General features: G+C 39.3%; 1 protein-coding gene across 9 annotated transcripts in view; it reads right to left on the minus strand.

Moving 5' to 3' along the window:
* The window catches only part of ENOX1 (ecto-NOX disulfide-thiol exchanger 1), a 362,160-nt gene that overhangs the window by 114,821 nt on the left and 221,961 nt on the right, over positions 1–25,378 (minus strand). For all 9 annotated transcript variants that reach the window (XM_030971239.1, XM_030971057.1, XM_030971146.1 and 6 more), the window contains 2 exons: positions 22,305–22,439; positions 21,300–21,437 (listed from right to left, as the gene is read on the minus strand). In XM_030971239.1, coding sequence (XP_030827099.1) covers positions 21,300–21,437; positions 22,305–22,314 — 148 coding nt within the window. In that variant the 5' untranslated portion in view covers positions 22,315–22,439. The remainder of the gene's footprint in view (positions 1–21,299; positions 21,438–22,304; positions 22,440–25,378) is intronic.

Consider the following 25,378-nt stretch of genomic DNA (forward strand, 5'->3'; position numbering starts at 1 on the left):
CAGAACTAGGTTAATGCTTCTGGCCCCCAGTGACTCCTTCCATCTCTCCTGCCTCTCACAGCAAGGGGAAATGGATGCCTCAACTAATAATAAACTGGCGCTGAGCATGTGGAGAACACCAGGCCAAATATAAAACAGCTGGGGCTCTCTGGTCAACCATTAGCTTAGCTCAATCACAGCATTGCCTAGAGTCCTCTGGAAAACAGGCAAAAATAAGATGAGTAAATAAGAAACTTCCAAATCAAGCAGAAAGAAAAAACAACCAAAAAATCATCTTGAAACATTTGTATAAAGCTCTTATGTCTTGTCAAGGCATTTATTATGACGTAGCTTTTATTTTCTAACAGACACAAACCTCTCAGCATGTTCTTCATCAAAAAAGGGACTAAAAAGATGAGAAATTATTACAGGAGGAAGAAGGAATCTCCCCAAGAGAACTTGCATCTCTGTACCTCCAAAACAGCTTAACATACAGGCATTGCTTTTGTCTGGTTTTGTGAGTAAAAAAAAAGAAAAAAGGGTGATATTTCACTTTAAGAAGTAGAAGTCTTAGCAACATTTTTACAATGTCATATTTCATTACTTAGTTTAACAGGAAAAAATCTTGTCTGAAAAGAAATCAGGAACTTTTAAAAATGAACAGCATACTAGAGAAAGCAGAATGAGATGGCGTGCATAGAATTAGCTGAACTTTTATTCATTAAGGAAAAATCCAGGTTTTGTATCTCCTGTGCATAACACATTTTAATTTAGATTATGTTAGTGGTTTGTGCAAAACTTGTGATTTAAAATTCTTGCTGCTAGAAAATTTCTTCTGTAATTTCTGGCAGCCTGCACTGAAGGTTCAGCTGCTAATATTGCAGAGCAGTGAACTAAGTGTATAGCAATTTCACACTCACACACAATCAACCCCACCATTCAGAAATGAAATTGCCCTTCTTGGTATTTACAATTTACCATCAGAATCTCTACATGTGAGAGTCTTTAACAATAATGACAAGCAAGGTAGGCAAACACCCAGAACAGAAGATATGTTCATTATTTGAAGAAGTATCTATTATTTTTACAAATTTAAATAAAGCAAAATTATGTCAGACAGACTTTCCTTCAAATTATAATTATTCTGTATCCCATTTTTTAGTGAAAATGAATTTCTTTGTAACAATTGTGAGCTAGAATATGTTACCTACATTAAGATGCTTCTTTTGCCCCACCCTATACATTTCCACAGCCAGGGTTCTGTCAATAGCGTTATCAAATTTTTTTTTCAGAGGTTTGTAAGTCAACTGTAAACGTAAGTTCCAAGATGAAAATTGGCAGAGTGTTGGTTGTCAGTTCAAGGATATATGATAGTATTTTTCTTAATATATCCTTAGCATATTTTTTCAAATATGAAAAAGAAACCCCAACCCAAACCTCCTTCACTGGCTTTGTTAAGTCTTGTTTTACAAGGTGTACAACTACAATCTCTGGTAGTGAATTAATATAAAAATAACATAAAGACGAGTGCAGCATGCAAATGTGTTGGGGATAAAGGTGTAGTTGTATTTGAAATTCTGTGTACAATAAATGCAGCATAATTGAGCAATGCTCAATAAATAGTGGGTAATTATTTAAGACTGAAAAAAAATCTTTGCCAAAGTCTTTGTCAAAGAAAATCTTTGTCAAAATCTTTGTCAAAGAAACTGTGCAGGCATAAGGTGAGAGACAAGGTCTTGTCATGTTGATACAGGTCAGAAGCTGGCCAAAGAGATGGAAATTCAAGAACAGGAACTAACAAACACTTTCCACCTGAGTGGTGTGATTTCAAGTAATGTAAATAATTGTATTGAAAAGAGAGATATTAATATTACAGCAAAACATCCAACAGACATAGGGCTAATTCCCTGAAAAAATACATATTTATATATAAAAGGGATTTTAGAGGAACAAAGACAAGGAAGAAAGGAGAGCATAAGGATGGCAGTGCTAAATGAGTCTCTTTGCAGAGGACAGGCTGAATGGCTCATGCAGTAAACACCTGGCAGTGTGGCACTGTGCATTGAAGGGGTCAGGGAAGCCAATTAAAGATGAGCCCGCATAAGGGGTAAGAAAAATAGGTATGGGAAAATTACTGCAAGCCTTTTAGAAAACCCAGACTCTCACCTGACATGCCATGCTCTGTGTTACTCACTCCATCTTCTCCAAGGAACATAAAAGCACAGCAAAAACAGGACAATGAGTATCATCAGGAACATTATAAAGTAGCTCAGAGGAACCACGGCTGAAAAAGCCTTGGATTGCTCACCGGGGAGAAGAGGCAGTTGTGTAGGAGCATTACAAAGCTCATGAATTTTATAGAGGGGGGAGGTGGACAGGTACTGTGGACTGTTACATGATACAAAACTGAGAAGCATTTAGTGACATAAATGAAGAGATTATAAATGAAGAGCATGTAGGTGTAAACTCTTCCTAACTGCAAAAAGAATTATTCCCATGAAACTCCATGTTACATAAAACTTAACTGAATGAAGATCTTATCAGAAAGAAAGAAAGAAAAGAAAGAAAGAAAGAAAGAAAGAAAGAAAGAAAGAAAGAAAGAAAGAAAGAAAGAAAGAAAGAAAGAAAGAAAGAAAGAAAGAAAGAAAGAAAGAAAGAAAGAAAGAAAGAAAGAAAGAAAGAAAGAAAGAAAGAAAGAAAGAAAGAAAGAAAGAAAGAAAGAAAGAAAGAAAGAGAAAAAGAGAAAGAAATGCAGACAAAAACCACACAGAGAAATACATCACACACCTTAGACAATAAAAGTGTTCAAAGTGATGGAACAGGAGGCAGGGTCATCTATTATTAAAATTGTCTGACACTTCCTATTACAACACCCTGTTGTCAGTTGCTTTTAGCTTTGCCAATCATTAACAGTTTGGACTGAAATTTTTACACATCGAATATCTGCCTGAGGCTGAAATACTCTGGAAAATTTTAGTCTGAACAATTCAATTGCTGCACAAATGGAGCCAGAGAAAAGTCCTTGTTTTTTTTTAATTTCATTATTTAAAAAAAACTGATGTGCCTCAGCAGCTGTAGCCCCTCCAGACTTCTGAGGGAGGATGTAATATTTCAGAATTGAAAAGCCTTTGCATTGGAGCAGTAACATTTGCCATTCTCTTTAAACTCTACCTGAAATTCAGGCAAATTATGCCTTTGAATAAAATTATATTCGCTCATACTCTGAAAACTAGGTCTATTTTTGGCTTTAATAGCTGAAATCACAAAGGATTACATCTTCCATGAATGTCCTGGATTATGTTTGTGCCTCTGCTCAACAAGCAAGGAAAGAGTTAAAGCAGAAAGGTCTAGCTATTGTTAACACTTGAAATGATTTGTTTCAGCTTTTTATAACTTGAAACCTAAAGTTGCCTTCGACTTTCTTTGCCTTCAGTCTGTGAGGTTTCCAGCTTAGCTGGTGAGGACAAATCTAACCTTGTGACACTTGCTAAGATCATAGTGGTTAAATCAGAAGATTGTCTGAGCAGCCTAAAAGCCTGTCAGGTCTGGAGCAGCTAATTGGGTCTTACCTCATACGTTCTGCCTGTCATTTTTCCAGCAACAGAACACAGAAAACAACAATGCCAGCAAGAAGAATTTCCCCCAAGTCTTGCTATTCTTGTCTCTCTATTCATTTATGGGAAAAAATATCTTTCATGCCAATTCCAGGAGAGTTTTGCAAAGTTCTGAAAGTTTAGCTTTGTTTGCTCGCTGACCCTTTCACTTGAAACATATCCACTCTGCAGGAGCTTTGAAGAGACACCAACTTTTCAAACTACAGCAGATACATCATAACCAGGATGCATCCTAGTCCACTCTGAACCAGCTCTTAGCTCCCCACCTAACCCCAGTTTTACCAGGGAGGCAGAAAACAGCTTTTAAAGCAGTAAGTGAGGGCCAGGCAGATGATGGCAGCATTTTGCATCTACTCCAGGGTGAAAGAGAGAAAGTGTCAGAGCTGATGATATCACCCACCCTCCCTTGCCCTCCTCTCCATCAGAAGAGGCTCAGCTCTCCCTGTTGTTCTAAAATGGGCCCAGCAAAGGGCACATAGGGAGATAGTGGTGAAGGAGGAGAGAAGGGACAGTGACTGGCCACACCATCAGCTTGGTTGGCATGGGTTGCATGGCTTAAATTCTGTAGGCAGCCCATGTGGTTTGGCTGGTTGAGCCAGTAGATTTTCTTGGGTATTTTCACACCAGCTGAACTGATTAGCTCTGTGGGTTATGTTCTTGGCTGTACTACAGCTGTATTCAGGGGAGCCTAGAGAAGAGGATTTTAGCACTTGGGACTGCCAGTGACTGCTTTGTCCTTTGCCTTGTGCTGAAGGGGCCACAGGACAGCTTTGTGGGGCTGTGGTACTTCACAAAGGCTGCTCCTGGGCCATGGCCCCGTGCTCTGCTCTGCGCAATGCCAGCTCTTAACCACCTTTGCCACGCCAGTGAATTTTTGGCCTTTGACATTTTAGGCAGATTTATAGCTTATTTGTACTAGTGAAATGGGACAGAAGGACAAGGCTAAGAAAGGCCCTTTCTAAGCCTAGTGTAAGGACTTTTAACTCAGCCAGTAAATTTGCTGTTCAGAGAGGTTTTTAACTGGCTCCTTTGGTCTCTGGGTTCCAGCACTGAGAGGATTTATGTTTCACACCATGTACTGTAGTTCCAGATATTTAAATCAAGAACATACTTGTCTGAGCTTCACAGGAAAGTATACTACTTCAGATAGAATTATGGCCAACATCTTTATGTTTTGTTGTCACTTAAACATTAAACAGCTCCATGCTGCCTTGTATAATTCTCAAAACAGTCAGGTTTCTCAGATTAAATGCCAGTCTCACATTATGAAACAAGTTGTGGTCCTGAGAACTAAATCACAAAATAACTATGGTACTAGGCCAGGAATTCATGTGTAATAATTTTGCCTCCACTTCTTCCAACAAATCCAGATTACAGGTCTTATGTTATCAGGAACAGTCATGGTCACGGTACCCCTCCAAACATGAGCTGACGTCATTCCAAATCCATTGTCTCATCACATTTGATGGATGAGACATAGCCCATCCATCAAAAAAACACCCAATGTGGCAGAAGTAATGGAAAACCCTTCCCACTTTATCTGCCACTTTATAAATCTGACTGCACTTGACTGATTCTTTTTCCCTAGGGCTTGTTAAATTTCAGCAGAATTCCCTGTCATATTGTGAACTGAATGTGAAAAAGCAAAGTGACCAAACTGATACTCAGCAAAGCTAAAATGCATGGTAACACTGATTCTGAAGGTCAGAAAACCACAATTTATTAGAATGATTTTTCTAAGAAAAAAACAAAGGTAAGGGGAAAAAAAAGCCTCTTCAGGAGAAAAAGAAACTCATAGATCTCAGAAAAAAAAAGGGGGGGGAGGGATGAAAAAGAGATGGCTGATGCGAGTAAAGATAAAAAGGTAAACCACCCATCAACTTCTTATCTGGGATTCTCCTTTGATGGCAATCTACTGCAAAGCAGTATACTCTAAAATAAATATTTTGGACTGCACTTCACATCCAGCTCCACCAGTGTGACTACACTGCTACTGCCAGGACTGTGTCAGGGTCCCAGGTGGCAAGCATGAAAACAGAAACTCATTATGGAATAAGAAATGTAAGAACTCTTTGGTGAGAGCACATTCCCTGCAGAGTGCTATGAAAGTAAAAAGAACATTTAAATAATACTGGCCCTTGATCCCCTCAAAAGCTGAAAGCACATTTATTCAGCTTGAATTCCAAAATCCCAGCCACAGTTTATAAAATGTGCTTGATCCTTGTGTAAGACCCTTTGGCATTTTCTTTCAGAGAAAAGATCTCCAGATGTCATTTTTACAGTTCATCTTAAGTAAATGTATGTGTTTAGCTAAACAGGCTTGAATGCAAGAGGCACCTAAGAGAACAATGATGAAATGCTTGACTTGATTTATGGACCAACTGTCAAATTCTCATTTAGAACATCTGGCTGGTAAGGTGATTTGAAAACTTTTTCTGTCAGTGAATATCAGCACAGTAGGCTCTTCTACCTTACAGACAGCTCTAAATTGTAAATGTAATTAGTGGAGAAGTGGCATCAGAGCGTATGTCTAAAGTCACATTCAGCTTATCTATGCTCACAAAACATTCATTCTACAACATTGCCAACATGTAATGTGCAATCACTTTCAACTTTTTAATTAACAAAATATACAAAATACCAGCTTCAAAACCAGAAAGTTGCTACCTACATGCTGCGCAGGCAAGTGCAGGTCTGTCTCTCATGACAGCCCTTCAAAGTAAGCTCATGGGCTTCCAAGACAACTTCTCAGCAGCCACTGTGGCTTGGATTTGGTAGCCCAGTTTTCTTCCACACACCTGTATCTATTCCCCCTGGCTTCGTCACACAGGTCCAGCAGGAATCCTTGGGAAAGAGAGGAACCTCTCCTGCCCTCTGCCCACCTCTGTCTGTTTCTCAGCCCAGTTTCTACAGTTTTCCATGAACACAGCAGCTTGCAAGGGCATAAATGCCACAGCAACATTCCTAATTTAAAGGCTGATATAATCTAAACTCAACAAAGCAAGGCTGATCCCAGGAAAATTGATTTTTTCTCTCTGTCTTCCCCTGTTCTGCAACAACATGACAACTCAGAGATGACACAATCCAGGAACCCTTTCTGTAATTCAATTCTAGTTCTGAAGCAAAAATCTACTTTCATCTTGGGTCTAATCTAATATCAGGGAATGATGAGGTTTTTTGTGAGGGATTTCTTTGTTCCCTGAGAAAAAAAGCAGCAGCTTTATTGTAGAAATCACTTTCAGATGAAATGAAGATAACACCAATCTGGCCCCTCTCTATAGATTCAGGAAGATTCATATCACCCACACCACAACATCTAACCACAGCATCTCAGACAGGAGCCTTTAATCTCCTCATATGGAAAAGCTGGAGGATTTTGCAGAGTGATTTGTCCCACCTGCAGCAATTTCTGCATCCCCTGAAGGAGATTTTTATCTCTTTTCAAAAGCTATGGCAGAAATCTACTGCCATCATGGGCCTTTCATTTGTCATTCCTTTTGTGCACCCAGTAACAGGAGGCAGAACCATGTACTATGAAGAAACCACCTTATTAAACACCATCAACAAAAAGGAATTAAATCTCAAATTCAGACTTGGTGGAAAAATTACTGGGAACTAGAGAAGCAACTTAGTCTCATTTTGGTTAAGCCCTGTTAGAAAGGACATTGTTATATTCTTGAGTGGTTCTGCATACAGGCAACAGCCAAGACATTTACTGACAAGGATGAGATTTTCAGACATGTTTAAAACACTGAAGAGCTTCACCACATGAAAATTTCACAAAAGCCATTGACTAGAAAACTGTTACAAAAGGGACAAGATGAAAAATGTGTCAGACTGAAATGGAACAGCGGTCCATTTTGAATGAGGCAAAAGGGATTTAGAAGATACAGAGCATGGGAAGAGAAACTGGGGCTTTTTTAAAGACACTGTGTTTATAAATGATACGAAAAATAAGAATGGAAGTAGCATATTTGTTTCAATTTCCAAAAGTATTTGACAAGTTTCCATAGGAGAGATTAATGGCTAAGAGGCATAGGGCAAGAATAAAGAAATAAAGAAGTCTTCTGTGTATAAAATCTAGCTCAAATTGTTGCTTTGCCCTTAGAAGATGACTATGCCTTTTACACAGGGGATCTTTTCCTTACAGTCATAAATTGACCATTATCCTGTGGGTGTGGATTTGGAGGGCTACTACAAAGATAATGTCACACATTTGTAATAATATTGCTGTAGCTCTAATGGTCTGAAAGCAAAAGCAGGACAAGGCTTATGGGTCAGTATAGTCAGGAAAAAAAAAGATAAGTCCATGCTCAGGTCTGAGAAGCAGCAAACTTCCAAGAGAAGTACAAATAGGGAGCACTAAGAGAAGTACAAATAGGTAGACAAAAACCTGGTTGGCACCTGTAAAATAAAGGGAATATTAAAAGTAAAGTGGTGACTGTGATTATTCTGTAAAGGAATAGATAGCTAAGCCTATGTCAGATAAAAAGATTAATAAAGTGGGGAAAATTATAGTGTACTGCAAAAAACTACTCCTTCCTTTGATTTTCACCTTTTTACTGTCTGCTATAATTAAAGTTTCAGTCTCCTGGTTGCCTCAGACAAAGCGAGGGCTGGTGCATATTTTTCTAGCTACATGAGTTGGTCCAAGAAGCAATATGAGCTTTACACACAAATCTTGGCTTGTACAAAAGGCAGGCAGAGGTAGTGCTAGAAATGCACACCACTTGCTCCCTTGCTCTGTGAGCAAATCTGTGTTAGAGGAGTCTGCTGTGACCCTGCCTCTCTCTTCTCCTCATCTTTGCACTCACAAAGGTTGCTTTCCTATTACTACAGTCTCTGAGGTCAAAGCAGCACAGGTTGTGAGTGGACCTAGGCTTTAAATGAAGGAGTTAATCATATGTGATGAAAAGAACTTTTTTTGTTTGCTTTTTTTCACAGGTTTTCTAATCTAAAAGACAGATGAAGCCTGGTCTTTTATGGTCAGATTCATTTTCCTTTATTTTACTAACCCAAGAGAGAAAAAAATTACAACCTCTTATTCCTGCTGGCTCTGCAAACCTCTACAAATGGAATAGGGAAACTGGCTCCTATTCTGGTCTATATTATTGATGGAGAGGCTCTCTCCACCTCACCCTGGGATCACTCTCTCCTCCATGTTCATCTCTGAAACTCCAGGGGGGACAATCAAGGCTCCAACAACAATATTTGCCTGACAACGTCTTACTACTGTCTTTTACTGATGCCAGAGCAAAAAACAGGTTTGTTACCCTTTAAATGCCAAAATGAGTTTGAAGAGCTCAAAGAACTTACAGACCTGTAAATTCTATTTTTATGCAGCCATCCAGTACTGTGTACTTTCCTGATATTTTCAATCTAAACAGAACTGTAAAAGAAAACTATGACAGATTGTCATCTTTTGATCATAAAACATGGTGAAGAATAAAAAAATCTGCCAGAGGACATCTTTAGTTCATGCTTACTATATACATATGTGGATGAGGCATTAAACAGAGTATGTCAAGGCTACAGATGAAACAAATCTTGGAAGAACAACAAATAATAGGTCATGTAATCCAGTCTAGCAAGATGCAGTTCTCACGCAACATGGCCCACAGAGGCCAGATGCTATTCTGCATTGGAAAATGTGATAATTGAATGAGAATAAGGCAAACAACCTAGGAAATATCTAAACCCTCAAACTGTCTTTGAATTCTAACAAGAAAACTCTGAAAAAAATGCCACTAGATTCATAACCTGATGCCTGTTAGCATTCAGAAGGGAGAAGACAGTACCCAGGAAGAGTGGCTAGAACATGCAGATGTGTGATAATGTTTCTGTTACATGATCCTTAGAACAAGGGAATCCCTCTATTACACTTGAGGAAGCTGAGACCTTCATGGCCATTAGTAGGCATCTGTAGCATTACAGAGATTGCATTCAAATCTATGACACTGCTTTGTTGATGGAAAAACAAAGATTGGGGGAATGAGAAAGCAGGGAGATAGGAACACAAGCGTCTGCTAAAAGAGCTGTGGTAAAAAAGCCCCCCACGGAGAACTCAGGGCCTCAAATCCCTGTATGAATAGTTGGAAGGATCCTTAGCTCTCATGTCCCCGATGGGCTTATTTGCTGAAGTAAAACAATGGAAGAGAGGCAGTCCCTCAGGGACACCAAATGGTGTGTATGAGTCATTAGCTATCATCTGTTTCCTTAGCATCGCACCTTTACATTTTGAAGGCATGCACATGCGTAGGGACACATGCCACCCCATCAGGTGGTGCTGAAGTGATAGGGAAATATGTGCTGGAGCACATATCTCCTTGATGGAGATGTATGTCTGCTTTGAAGGCCTTCTACTAGTAACTTCTATTAATATATAATAGCCCCTTACCTTCAACCTTTGTAATGATGGTTACATGCAAGCCTGCTTCTGCATAATCAGATGGTTTGGGGTTGTTCTATCTTAGTTCCAGTTTAAATTCCACTCAAACACTACCAACAAACCACCGCACCAAAAAAAACCCCAAACCAAACCAAACCAAACCAAACCAAACCAAAAAACAAACAACAAATAAACCTAAAAAATCCCCCAAAAAACTCCAAAACAAAAAAAAAAAAGCCCCCTCCCAAAAAACCCCAACAGAAACGTGGCAAATTTTCTCTTTTTGAAGGGAAACCACGGGACACATGATCCAAACCATATTTAGATTTAAAGTTCAGAATTCATACCCTGAATTGCAGCCAGAAATTATCTTAGTCTTGAGGTTGAAAGTCTTTAGTCTTGGGAGTCAACAAATCAGTCATGACAAGCCTGAGCCAGCTATGGCTTATTATAAAATCAAGCTTGATTATCTACTTGAGGTAATTAGACAGAGCAGAACAAAAGGACACAAAGTTAAAAGGCAACATATGTAGGAAAACCTGGAAGAGAAATCTAGCTTTACAGAGGGTGGTGAATAGCGAGAAAAAACTCGTACTTGATTTTCTTTTTGTATACCAAATTTTGGCTAATAACATAAAGGGACCCACAATATTTTTAATAAGCAGTTCACTAAATTCAGCTACTCAGCTTCTCAGCTGCAGATTCCTCTCAATCCCTGCTACATGCACACAGCCCTGAAATCCAGGTGCAGCTTCTGAGCTCCCTCTGTCCACAACCCATGGCCTTTGCCTAAGACCTAGGAGGTTACAGAAGTATTAAAAACACAATGAAGAAAGAAAAGGATGCTGTGACATTTATTGCATTAAAGGACAGCAGCACTGTGTTTGGGTCTATACACATTTAGTGTGAATTAACAGACAATGAAATCTAGTCACTTTTTCTTGTCCTCTTGTTTTGGTGAATTTATTGCTATTTTAATGAATACTTAATTTATGATACTGCCTATTATAGCAGATAAAGTTTAAGATAATCTGTGATCTCGCAAAAATGCTTCAATTATGCATGCTTAATTAAAATGCCAAAATTTTTACCAAAAGGAGACAGAAAAGGTTTCAGTGACTATTCTTGGAAAGGTCTAAGTCATGCAAGTCCAAGTATAGAGGAAGACCTGAAACAGGAGATTTCCAACAGAAGGGGTAAATACATTTGACAGATGCAGCCCAAAATAAGGTAAAACTTTAACACTGCAGTAATTTATAATATTCCACACTTATTGCTAGGGAAATGAACCACTTGAAATACAATTGTGTCAGAAAGAAGAAAAAGTGTTGGACAAGCATACAAGTTACCCCCTCCCTTCAGTGCAGTCTGGACAACTCTTTTCTGCAACACAGCTTATGTTACTAGATCTTTACAAAAAAGGTGACATTAAGCACATCTGCTCCTTTTCCCACAGTACTGTCTTCTCTAAATGCTGCCAAAGCTCTCTCCCTTCCCTTTTCCAAATCCTTCTCTAAATATCACACCAGCATAGTCAAAGAGGAAGAGAAGGTAGGAATTGTCTGCCTGTTTCTAATGTGCACAATAGTTTTCCTGCTCTTCAGTGCCTGACTCAGAATATCAGATAAAAAAAGTTAAAACTGCTTTTTCACTTATCACCATATTACTGCTGTGCCAAGATACCTATAAAAATCCATATAACAGACAGGAAACTCCATAATCACTGCTGCTTTTCATGCTAATCAGTATTATCCCATTGTTTCCATGCAGTCACTAACCTACCTGGTTTATCTCAGTGAAAGAAAATAGACCATGTACAATTTGGGCCAGGATTGACTCTTAAAGATTCAGGCATTGTTTAACTTACTAGAGCTCTGTATCTCTAAGCCTTTCCTGAATGGAAATAACAAATAATTACTAAATAATGTAGGCATTGTGGTCAGGAGGAGGAGATTACCTATAAAGGAAAAGCTGCTAGAGCCAAGAAAATAATTTTTTAGGAAAAGAGTAATTGGAATAAGAAATGTGCAAAACCAGGAAAGACGGATAAAGTCATTCTTGTTCGTGAATGGAGCTATTCAATTTCTGAAGCTACACTAACAGAATATCTTTTATATTTGGGCAGAATACAATCTAAACCTATGCTACAGCATGTTAGAGCATATTGTATGTATTAAGCTTAATTATCTTTCACCCCCATGTCCACTAACAGAACTACTCCAGTGGCCAGCTGCTTCCTATTACAGAGACATTACTCAGAGCTGCTGTCACAAATATCATTTGTCACCACCAGGGCACGGGAAGGTGTGGCAAATCCATTGTTTATCTGACCGAAGACAACATTAATGAAGTATTCTGTTACAAACTCCCTCACATGCCCAGGGATTAGGGTAACTGAAACCCAACTTTCTTCTTCAGTGCAGACCATCAAAAGACATTTTTCCACACTGATCGGTTCTGCTCATATTTCACAGAGAGACTCCTGCCTTGAACTGAATGTGCATCTTCATGCTCTTTGTGAGACCTAGTTCTCATGCTATAAGCAAAGGGCATTTGAAGTACAGGTGGCAGAAAGGAAAGAAAACTATGCTTATGTTCTCCTCCTCAAGCTAAAACATAGAAATTTAGCTTCTCATGCTTCCTCTCTGGGGGCTAAGCTCTAAGCATCAACATAACCCATGCAGGCAAAGAGAGAGACTAGGGAAGAACAAAGGATTCTATAGCCTTGATTTGGGGTGGCTGTTTTGGGATCCATTCATATTCAAGTCTACCCCTCCGAAGAAGTTTTGTTCTGGGACTGCTCCAGGTGGTGCCATCTGCACCCTCCTGAGAGCACTCTGCATGGACTGAGCTAACAGTCCTCTTGAGACTGCTGTGTCCATCCCCTGGGAACCATCTGCAGAACCTGTAAACAGCTTTGGCCTAAGGGCTTCAAGTAGCATCGCCTTCCCTTTGCCACCTAGACACCATGACTGTGCTCAGCAACTCACCTTTTAATGAGCCTTTTTCATCCCTGAATTTATGGAACCTGCTATTCATACCTTGCCTTTGATTAATTAAAATGGTCAGTCTGCTTTTCCCATTGATTTCTAGCCACAATAACTTCATTTTTCCATCAGCAAACTGTATGTCATCCAGGTTACACTGGGCTCCCTGTGTTGGCCTAGGAACCTGGGATCCTTGGAAGGGAAAGTGAGGCAGACAAAGCTATACTCCAACAGAAGTAAACAGTCAGTAGCAAATGATTCCCAACAGCCTCTTGGCTTACTTTATGCAGTGGGATGCTCATCGTTACTCATGGGCTTTCTGCTTTAGAATAAACAAACACATGGAAAATAATAGGAATGGAGGCTTTCCAAAGCAAGATAAAAGATGGGGAAAACTTCTTCAAAAATAAAATATTTCCTCATGTTACTTTACTGTAACATCAAATAAGAACATGCCAAACAGATTGTTAGTGTATAATTACCAACAGCCAGGAATTTACCCTAAAACAAAATGCCAAAACATCCAAACAATATGGCTTGCATCATAAATTTACTCCAGTATTTTGAGACCATTAAGAAGAGTATGCCAAATAGTAATCAGTCTGTTTTCCTAAACTGTTAACTGGCTTGGATAGAAGTGTAACAGCAGAAAGGGAGATACTATACTCCTAAATAAACCTCCACTCTGCATTCAACACAAGCTTTGCACTTAGCACTTCCCTCTATGCAGCCCTGCTCACCTCTGGATCTTGTTTATTTGGGACATTCAGCCCTTCATACCGTGTTAAAAAGTACTGTTTCTCTTCAAGCACCGAGCAGATTTTAATCATTATCTTCATCCCTGGCCTCAATTAAGGTCTAATATAGAGGAGGTACTTGAATGACCTAAGAGGCACACTTAACCCTGATAGCGTGTCAAAAGGCACTCAAGAGTTTCTGCCACATTTCCTCTGGCTGTCAAACCTTTCTCTCCTTTTTCTGTTGTAAACTGACTGTGTTTGTTCCTAGCACTTTAATGTCCCCTGGAGTGAAGTCTCCTTGAGTAACACTCACATGATAGAAAGTGTGATTAACTCTGCAGGCGCTTTTCAGGTCAATGAAAAAAACCTACTTGTTACGCTAGTATATAATACTTTAAAGATGTTCCCAGTGGCTCCACACACTGGGATTCCCACAGTACCTATTCTCCCTCACCCTTGCTGTTCTCCTGTGTCTTGGTAATAAAAATACCTAGTTTTATCTGGGTATAAGTGCAACACTAATCCTTAAGAGTATGTTTCATACAAGTGTAATTATTCTGATGGGTCATTCAGATAATTTGAATGATATATCTTTTCCTCTTGACTAAAATGTTTCTATAGGGAAAATGAACTAAAATAAAATTAGAATTTTTTTTTTTTAGAGCATACCTTACTACATTTCTTTTGCATCATAGGCTGACTTCTTAACAAAACATGACACATAAAACGTTGGGAAGCCATAACAGATGAAAAGATGCATTCTGAAGATACCTTGTAACCTTGAGAGGGTTGTAAAATTTACGGAAAGGTGTGGATTTTATTAAGACTTTGATATCTTTTTTTACAGCCAGATGTCAAGCCAGTGCAGCATTCAGAACAAGGGTAAGGACACTGAATACTACTGTGCCATGGGGCTGCTGAACTCTTCAGCTCTTGTGGTCTGCAGCTTTCACAGGCAGGGGAACCTGAGCTTGAGAAGTGCCCCAAACAGCTGCCTGTGCACACCAAAGCTTACATCTGGAGAGTGCTAAAATTCAGTCACAAATTATAGATCCTCAAGCATTTTTTCCCTTGGAAAAGTGACTATCTTCAGCTCATTATACAAGTGACTCACTTCAAAATTTTTGTGGATAGACTAAAATGAAGTAGCAGAAGTTAAGTGTTAATTACAGAAAAGGAAGCTGTGTTTTGTTAGGCATTCTCTCGGATGCTTCGAGTTATGGACTCATCAGCACACTGAATTTGTGGCCAAGCAATGGAGTGTAGAAAAAAGAAGCCTTAATAGGTAACAGGGTAGCAGGGGTAGAGTGAAATGAGACTGCCAGATGGCTACCAGTGGCTCTAAGCCTTCAGTAATGGAGAGTCCACAGAAGAAGAGGTATACCAATGAGAGTAGGGAAAATCCTCCAGCCAGCTGACTTCCTAAAACCTTCAGCACTGTACAGTCTTTCTTTGTGGAGCTGCTAAATATAATCAAATATATCTTGATTTTCTACTTGATTTGATTTTTCTTCATTAACATTACAAAAATGGTACACAACCAGAACAGGAATATGTTTACAATTTAGTCAGCATATGATGACCTGCAGTGAACAATAATTAATAAAACATGCCTGGAATCTGAATATAGTGATTGCCTGTAGTTACAGTCTTCATTCTGAAGAAAAAGAGTCTGAATATTATGACTCCACTTTTAGGCCTCAAGATAATAAAATTCTGGGAAGGACACTTAACCCTGTGTCTTAAGATTTAGGAGTCTCTAGATCAAAATTTCACCAATCTTTCTGTTATCAAAAAATACATCTGGGGTTGCAGTTTCAGGATTGTAACTACTTACTGTAGCAAGTATTGCTTCCAAAAATGAAGTTTTCCTGAGTTATGACTTGTTTTGGATAGATAACTTCTAGTTTGGGGAACCTCATTCTATTTATTAATGATCAGGAGGGGAGTGCATCGGAGAGAGCAGCACTTCAGCACTGATTTGCCTTGTGGATCTCTCCCTATGAAGTATCTGGTACCCAACACTGTCAAAAGCACAATCCTGAGTGAGGTGACCTGATTGGAACTGACAGCTCCTATGTTCCACTGGAATCAGGTCAAAAGACAAGTGTGTGGGGAAAGCACAGACAAATGGAAAAACAGAAAGGTTGATGTAAGTGCCTAATATTTCACAACCTCTAGTGTCTAAAAAATAAATGCCTGAAGCCACAAAAATGGTGTTCTTTTCTATATCTTTTGGTAAGCAAGATGTTAGGCTTCAAAGGTTCCTAGTCACGGATTTCACTAGGATTTTGTAGAAGTGGTCAAAGACTATCTTCAGGAAAAAAAAATACAAAAACTGGGTGTCACTGAAAATCTTATTTTGTATCTTGAGTATCTTGAGGCTGAGACATATTGGCCAGACTCCTATGGAACAACGTGCCTTAGTAATTATTCTGTAAATAAACAGAAGGCATCAGTTTTCAGACATACCCTTGACTTCCAGGCAGACCTGTAACTTTCAACTTGGATGGCTGCCCTTGTGGTTTGTTATTTTACTCTGTAAGAGCACAAATATGCGTCACAGGGCATGAGCTTAACATAAAGGCTAAATGAATTACCATTTGTGTACCACTCTTCAGGTTCATTTGTACTGGGGAACTTTGTGACATACACTATTTTTGACTCACAAATGTTTAGGTCATCTGGAGGAAAGAGCCTCAAAATTGCTTCCCGTTTCTCAGAGCACTGGTTAATTAGTGAAGGAGAACTGAACTGAACCAGAGAAGTAAATAATTTTCTCAGCAGGATATCTTCCCTCAAGAAACAGGTGGCCTGACAGCATTTACTGAAATAAATGAAAGTTCAAGAACCTTAACTCTAGGAATGTCAAAATTGCCTTTAAAAAGTACCAGTGCAAAAGCAAAATAAAACATTCTCAGATGGCTTAGGTCACTGAGTATTTCTTCTAGTCCTAAAATCTAAAAAAACCAACAGACTTGAATGCACTTGAAAGATGTGCTTGAATCAGAGTTGCTGAGTGCAAAAAGAGGATTTAGTTCTCAAAAAGATGAACTACAAACTCACCTTCCCCTCTCTCCTGACCATTTTTCTCAGAGTCTCAAAGCACAGAAAACAGCAAATTTAAGGCCTGGATAATTCAAATGCAGTTTAACAGATTTCCTTCAACTTTACCAGATCTTTTTTTCCTCTGGGCTAAAAGCAACCATGAGAAAATTCAACCTAAAAGGTACATTTTTTTTAAGAAAGCATAACCTGCTGAAAGGGGAAATTTAGACTGAAAATACTTTTCACCCATAACTATTCCACATTAATCTTTAACACTTTAACTAATGTTTTATTAAACTACGATTTATTGTATGAATTATGTATATATAATTTATAAATGCATATAGTAGCGTATATGCAATGCAGCAGCCAAATACATGGGAAAAAGTAAGCTTTCTGAATAAGTGTAAGCAAAATATATGTTGACACATGAGAGATATTATTTAACTATTAACAGGAACCCATCTTTATAAATGAAAGGTTCTGACATTTGCCCAGATCAAAAATCCAATTTTACAGCACTGGGAGATAAGGAATTAAACAGAGTGCAGATATCACCTAAACTGGTATTAAAAGGTTAGCAGTGCTTAAAATTGATTAGTTACCAAGATCAGAGAGCTGTCATCCCAGGCTGAGAGAAGAGTATTGGCCAGATGTTGCAGAAGCTTTAGTTGTCATTTTAGCAAACTCTTGAGCTGGACAAGAGTTTCACAGATTGCAAACTGGGGAGCATGACTGTTACAAGGCATCCCAGTGGGTTACACAGCAGTGAAGCTAAGAACTGCTTGGGGGAAAAAAGTATTGAGAAACTTCAAAAAAGACTTAGTAACTCATATGGACTCTATATATATGAAAACAAAAATGCCCTGCACAGCAATCAGGGACTGGTCAGTTTGGGGAAGGAAAGTCCATGAATGCATAAGTTCTTTGAGCACTGATAGACCAGAGGACTAAGACATGTGTCAGGATACAGGTATATCACATCTCAGACTATGGCAGGTTATGTAAAGATCTCATTCTCTCCAAGATTAATCTAAACTACTTACTGCTTTTGTAGCTATCAACAAGGCTGGGAACAAAAAAACCCAAACCAAACCAAACCAAACCAAACCAAACCAAAAAAAAAAAAAAAAAACCAAACCAAAAAACCCATAAAATTTTAAAGATGGACAAACAGTAAGCACTGGGACATGGTTGTGTCATTTTCATCACAGAGAAATATAACAGATGATAGTAGCAAAAGCAGTATGTGACTGCTGACAAAGCTGACTTCATTACTAGGCTTAATAGCAAAAAAATGAAAAAGCTGGAAATAGCTAGGGAGTAGTTAGATATTTGGTTGAATATAATGATGCAAATTCTTACTGAACACAGATACAGTAAATATATTAGAGCAAATAAATCTATAAGTAATTCCATGGCAAACTGAAGTTTTGCTGTTATCGACCTGCCATAAAGCAAAACTTATGAATCTTAAGGAAATATAATGAAGCATCAAAGCACCTATTTACCTTGAAAATACAAAGGAGTCTAAACCAAAGAAAAACAAAAGGAAAGAAAAGAAAAAAAAAGAAGTTATTCGGCACCTATAGAGAAAACAGGCAGCACTTCAGTAATTAATATTTATTACTTACGACACCTTCCGTACATTGAAAATGCTGAACAAACATGAACTGACTTGTACAACATCTTTACAATACGTGATACACATAATTATGGGAATTACAGCAGGGGGTTGTCAATGGTATAAGATGCTGGAGATCCTCCCTTGTGGGGAGAAGCACCGCACCTGAGATGAGGCTGCCATGTAGAGATTGCACAGCACATCTGAGGACAAAATTTACACCGAAACTGAACAGACAGAATAGAGCAAGATAAAAAGGCAGGGCAAATTTCCACAGCATATGCAACTAAGGTGATTATAAATGAAAGCAGCAGAAGCTGATTTTGACATGTGACTATTTTCAGGTTGGAGGTAATCGCGTTCAAGTTGAGCACAACATCTGTAGGCAAATCCCCACTGGTAAATGGAAAAAAGTTGTTTTCCCATCAACACATAGAATCACTGACTATTCTGAGTTGGAAGACACTCACAATGATCATGTCCAGCTCCTAACTCCACATGGTACAAATTATAGCATGTACCCAAGAGTGTTGTTGAAACACTTGAACAACAGGCCATGACCACATCCTTGAGTAGCTCGTTCCAGTGCTTGACCACCCTCACAGAGAAGAACTTTGTCACAGACACATTTTATGAAAAATCCTTTCCTTAAGATTTTTTCTCCTCAGAAGCTGAGAAGCCTCATGAACAAAATCTAAACAATTATTATTTGCTGCTGTAGAATGCAACAAGTAGATCTGTGATTAGTCTCATGTAGCTGTTTCTAATTAATAGCCAATCACAGTCCAGCTGTCTGGAGTCTCTGTCCAAGTCATGAGCCTTTGTTATCATTCTTCTTTTTCTCTTCTTAGCTAGCCTTCCGATGAAATCCTTTCTTCTATTCTTTTAGTATAGTTTTAATATAATATATATGATAAAATAATAAATCAAGCCTTCTGAAACATGGAGTCAGATGCATAATTCCCTCTCCCCTTCATTAATATCGCCTTTGATTTACAATAGAACTTCTTCCTAATAACAAATCTGAACATCCCCTGAGGCAGCTTTATGTCATTCCTTCACATCCTATCACTGGACACCAGAGAGAAGAGATGAGCATCATCCTCTGGACTTACCTTCATTAGGTTGTTGTATAAAGCAATTTCTCAGCCTCCTCTAAGCTGAGCAAACCTAGTATCCACAGCTGCTCCTCACAAGCCTTGCCCTCTAGTCCCTTCCATCATCTTTGTTTCCTTCTCTTGGACATGCTCATCACTCTCATACTTTCATATTTAGCACCCACAGCTCTCATGGTGAGGCTGCACCAAAGCTGAGAAAAGTGGGATAAATGCTTCTTTTGAGTAGTTAGTTACATTAGGTCTAATGCAATCTAGGTCAGGCCTTTTGGCCACCAGGACACATTATTCACTGATTCTGAGCTTCCCATCAACAAAACCCAACAGATTCTTTCTGCAGGGCTGCATTCCAGCCTCTTCTCTCCCAATCCACTCATACATCCAGGATTACATAGTACCAGGTGCAGAATGTGGCATTTGTCCTGATTAAACATCACACAGCTGGTGATTGGCCAGCCCTGTAATCTATCCAGACTCTCTGTTAGGCCAATCTACCCACTACAGAATCAAGAGCTTCTCTTTTATTTCATATCATCAGTAAACTTAGTGTGGACTCAGCTTCTGCATCCAGGTCGTTGACAGAAACATTGAAGAGAATTGGATCCCAAGGAGTTGATGGCTTTGCTTGTTTCTTTTAATCAGGAGCATGGGGTTAAAGCTAGAGATCACCAATCAGTTCACAGCCTCCACCAGCTCAGCTCTCTGCTTGAGACTGATTCGTTATAAATCAGCTTTCTTGCAGCTTAGTGTACCAGCCTGTAAAACAGGTAACTCGGAGCCAGAGCGTCAGCTGTGAACTGGCACAGCTCCTCTCACTTCCCAGTGGCAGGAAGGGGCATATTTGGCCAAAATTAATCACCAGGCATCCCTGGTGAGACAAGCAGAGTGATTTACTTCATGACCCGGCTCACTGCATCCATGGCTACATGGAAAGGCACAGACGTGACAGGATGCTGCTCTGATACAGATATTACACAGCTCTTCTTAAGCTGAAGTGGCAGTGCAGCTTCCAGAGGGAGTCTGTCATATGCCTAGCATGTGGCTTGTGTCTACAGGGCACCCACTCATATATAAATAATTCTTCTCTACATCAAAGGACCAAAGAAGTTTTAATGTTTCCAACTAATTTGGCCTCTACTTTGTTGACAACAATGTCTGCCATGTCCAGTTTTATCTGTGAAATATTGCTGGTTTCAAGATAAAGTTTTTGTGGGTGTTACAATAAGTGATCCCTTGCAACACTCTCCCAAACTGTGACTGGGAAGTAAATGACAAAGTCTAACAAGAACCATCTCTTGACATTCAATTTTATGGAACCAGTCAGAAAGTAAATAAGCACACACCTGACACGAAAGCTTCACTTCACTAATATCAACTGAGCATATGAACTGGACAGGCTTCATGATTTTCTGCCCAATTAACACAACTCCAAAATCTCCAATCAAGAGTTCTCAGCCCAGGGTGTTCCTTGGCAGAACCTCAAGACATCCTGCTTGAACAGAGAAACAAAAACAAATGTTCCTCTTATATGACTTGCCTCCTAGTCTTGACCCAGCATAAAGATTGATGGTTTAGAAGTTCAATTTCCCCTGAGAGTTTTAGTTTTTCACAAGGTTAAAATATAATATGGATTACATACCTACTACAAGAAGAGACTAATACACAGTATGCAATATTAATCATAGGTGATGTTTTCAGAACATAAAAATATAATATCCTCAGAAAACATTCCATATATTTTTCAGAGGACAGGAAGAATTCAAGACTGGTGCAAGTGATGCTTTTAAAAAAAGAAAAACCTTACCTGTCACAAGCTGTTGTCCTGCTAGTCCTACTGGAACCATCCCCAAATTATTCATAGCTGTAGCCCAAGCTGTGGGATCAGTGACTGACATGTTAAGCTGCGTGGTATCTATAGCTATACTTCCCAAACCATCAGCTGCTGCAAGAAAGTAAACATGCTCTAAGTAGAAAAGCCAATGCACCACAATTTTTAACCAAATCTTTCAGTGAGAATGAGGTATCACAAACACTCTTTATTTTCTTTGTTTTGTTTCTTAATTATGATTCACCTTTAGATCATTGATCATAGTTCTTGGTGTTGTATAATACAGTATAAAGACATTGGAAACATTCAACAGATGTAAATGGTACAAGGGAAAGAGAAAACTATTTCAGCATGAGGATAATCAAGAAGTAGAACAGGCTGTGCAGTCACCAGCCCTGGCACCTTTCAAGACTCAACTTCATAAAGCCCTGAACAGCTGGCCTGACCCTATCTCTGCCCTGCTTTAAACAGTAGGCTGGTTCAGAGACCTTCTGAGGCCTCTCCCAACCTGAATAAATTACCCTGCAACACTCTGATAGAACTTAATGATACATAAACAGTTGCAGAACTGGCCTGAAACCTGTGAGAACCAAATACACCCCAAGGAAAGAATTGCTTTCCATAAGGTGTAAATTTTTATTTTGTAAAAGATTTAAGAATATATTATTCCCTAACTAAAAAGACATCAAACAAATTCCATTCATTATAGCAAATACCAAGGTTTTGGTTCTAAAACCAAAAGAGAAATATCATTAGTATGGTCAAAATAGACTGAGTCCACCTATGGATCTTCCTTTGATGGAGGAGAGTGGGTGGGGTAGTTAAGAGATGGCAGCTTAACTGAAAACTGGATATACTTGATACTGAAACACCAGACACAAGATGTGATCACACAATTTTGCTTCTCCCCTCCCCAGTCACACCTGAAACCAGGCCTTTCCAGTTATTTTCTTACGGCCTTTGCAGACCTGAGATATTTACCAGCAGCCATTGCTTTTCCCCGGATCCTTTTTCTTCTGTTCAACTTCTTCAGTTAGGAATAATTAGCTACTGTATTAGCAGCATCTTGAGATGGGACATCACCAAGCGCAGGGCCCTCACACAGCTCATTAGGCTCTGAAAGAGAAAAGATGGAAATAACTCCAAGTGCCAGAGTCAGAGCATAACAACAGACCAACCTCTTTGGGAAGCACTCGAAGCTCCTGCCCACTCCCTCCGGATCACCAGCCCCAGCCTCTGTGCACACATTGCACAGTCTCCACAGAGGCATTCCAGCAAATGCTCCTTCTTGCCTGCTGAACAAACAGTACCATGCCTGGACCCGTCACGCCACTGAAAAGCCCTTCACAAATTAGGTCTTATCAGTAGCTACACAGCCTCCTCGGCATGAAGGCATCGGCTGAAAGAACATATTAAGGGATGAATATGATTTCTTTTTTATAACTGTTAACAATTAACTGGTGTTGCAAGTTTCAAGGAAATAGTCGTCTGTTCTGAGATGGAAAGAGGAAAGAAAATACTATGCAATGACTTACAGAATGGAGCCTGCAGAGATGTGGCAAAGAAAACCTAACAAAGCTGAGGAAGATGCCTGCTCCTTAACTAACACTGCATCCTTGGCTCACAGAGGTTACTTAACTCAAAGCAAAAGCGCAGTATCTGTTTCTAGCTAAAACACATTGCTCTCATCAGGTATCTGTTAGGCCATGAATTTTACATAAGGGCAACTTCGTGCTGTTGCTGTCGTTGCTTGGGAGGCTCACTACGTTAGTGCATCGCTCATCGGAAAGAAGGCGGAACAGGTGACAGGTGAGAGGTGTGAGCAAAATCTGTGAGCTCCCAGCACTTCCAGCAGGAGCAGAAAACACTGGGCTGAGGATGATCACATACACAAACCCAAGGTACTCTGTGCACCAGGTACATGGGACTGTGGGTTAAGGAGGGCCACGTTCATTTTTTTTTGGCTGTCCAGTAGCCTCAGGGGTCTGATCCAGGGTGTTGGGTACCAGGAGCCAGCAACTGAGCAGAAGCTTACAAGTGTTCAGGGAGGTTATTAGCAATGTGCAGATGAATCTTGGTGACTTATTCAGCCCTAGAATAGCTATGCTGACTTTAAGACTCGAAAGACCATAATTAGGAGGTTTCCAACATGCAGACCCTAAGGACTCATCTTTAGAAAAGACACAATTAACATAATTACACTATATTTTAGCTTAGTACCTCCCACACTTTTCTTTTTTTTCATTTCATGCGCATAAAGTAAGAGTCAGAAAGTTTTATGTTTTAGTGCCATGACATTGTACAAATAATTTCATAGGAACATGACAAAATCAATGGCTGTAAAAGTGAAAGTCAGGCTCAGACAATGGTCTACATTTTTTGTATGTTGTAATTTACAAATAACCAGTATACTAGGCTAAAGAGCATTTTGTTCAAATCTACAGTGTGTCTACTTAAAAGTCAATATTTATCAACACTTAATATTTGAATTTGCAATTCCAATTCTTATTTGATCTCCACTATTCATTATACATAACATAAAATATTTTTATCATAAAATTAGCTTTTAAATAACATTTATAAACAGCAAACAAACACTGAATGGAAGTCCTCTGCAGGGAATGTGACTAACATAAGGCAAGGCAGCCAAGATTTATGTCAAGTTTTTAAAAAGTGGGTGTCTCCTGTTCAGCTCTTTAAGCTTGTACTTAGCCCTTTCCACTGAGGCTATAAACTTCTGACCACAAACATCTGTTTTGAGGTTAGAGCTGGCTGAATTATTCCCTGTCAATAAGTTATTTCTTACTCAGTATGGCCCTCCTTGCTCTTTATGAATCACTGCCAAATCAATCCCAATTTACAAGTACATGCTGAATAGCCCAGATGAGAGTGGTTCACCTCTTCCCCTGACCAGCAGCCTTGTTGCCTTGATGAAGAAAGGAGCATTTAAAAACCAACAGTGATGAAATGCCTCTTCATACCTTGCAGTGTGCTACTTGCTTGTCCCCATAAAGCATCACCGCAGCTAATGGGGAGGAAGAAGGTACTGACCCATGGTTTTGGGGCAAAGGCATCTCAGATAGGCACGGATTGCTGGGATAAGAGGAAGAAAATGGGTGTTGGATTCTCTCTGCCACCCTCCTTGCCCATGTTTTACTGTTTGGTGAAGTGTGCACCAGGCGACAGCTCTGCTGCTGAATGCTACACACTCTTCTCCCCAAACCTACACGCCAGTTTCCCCAGTTCTGCCAGAAATGCAGGATCAGACCTCAGTCTACTGGGAATGACTTTTTGGTGTTTTCCTTCAGACATGTTCACATATTTCAAATTTTGGTATACTTTCCTGAATTATCTACAAGTATTTGTTAAAGTCCTTGCAGATGAAGAAGAATATAAGGCCATGAATATGAATGAAAGCATATTCAGTAGCTTGAATTGCTGAAACTCATGGTGTACTGTACCACCAGGTCTGCCCAATATGCCAAGGAAGTCTTTGCTCAAAACACCCTCTCATAGCCCACCCTGGCTTTGGGCAGCTTTGCCTTCTCTCTGAGCACCAGGTCTACTGTTTCGTCAAAAGTACCTGGATACAGAGCAGGGTGAACCAGGGGAAAAGCCATAAAACAGAACGTGAGGAGCCTAAAGTGGAACTAGTTCTATCTAACCAAGAACTGCTGCAGGCTATTTTGTCAGTGGAAGAGAGCTGAATAACAAGCATAAACGAACCTATGAATGCTGAATAATTTGCAGTAAGCTGTAGGCAGAACTAATGCTCCATCCTGAAGGACACAGACTGCATAAACTAGCTCTTTTAAAAAGAAAAATACTAATTGTGAGCATCCCTTCTAGTGACAACTCAGTGGTTACATTAAGACAGAGCAACATAATATGGCTAAAATAGTCCCACAGGCATTACATACCTGATTTAGACTCAAACATTAGCTTTTGTTTAAAAACTTCTGAAAATTTGTATAGAGAAGGTTTCATTAATGCTTAAAATAAAATCAGCTTTGGGCAAATTTCAGCATTTCTTTGTGCAGCTCAGGCACTGCACT

This window comes from Camarhynchus parvulus, chromosome 1 (genome assembly GCF_901933205.1).
Source record: "Camarhynchus parvulus chromosome 1, STF_HiC, whole genome shotgun sequence".
NCBI lineage: Eukaryota > Metazoa > Chordata > Aves > Passeriformes > Thraupidae > Camarhynchus > Camarhynchus parvulus.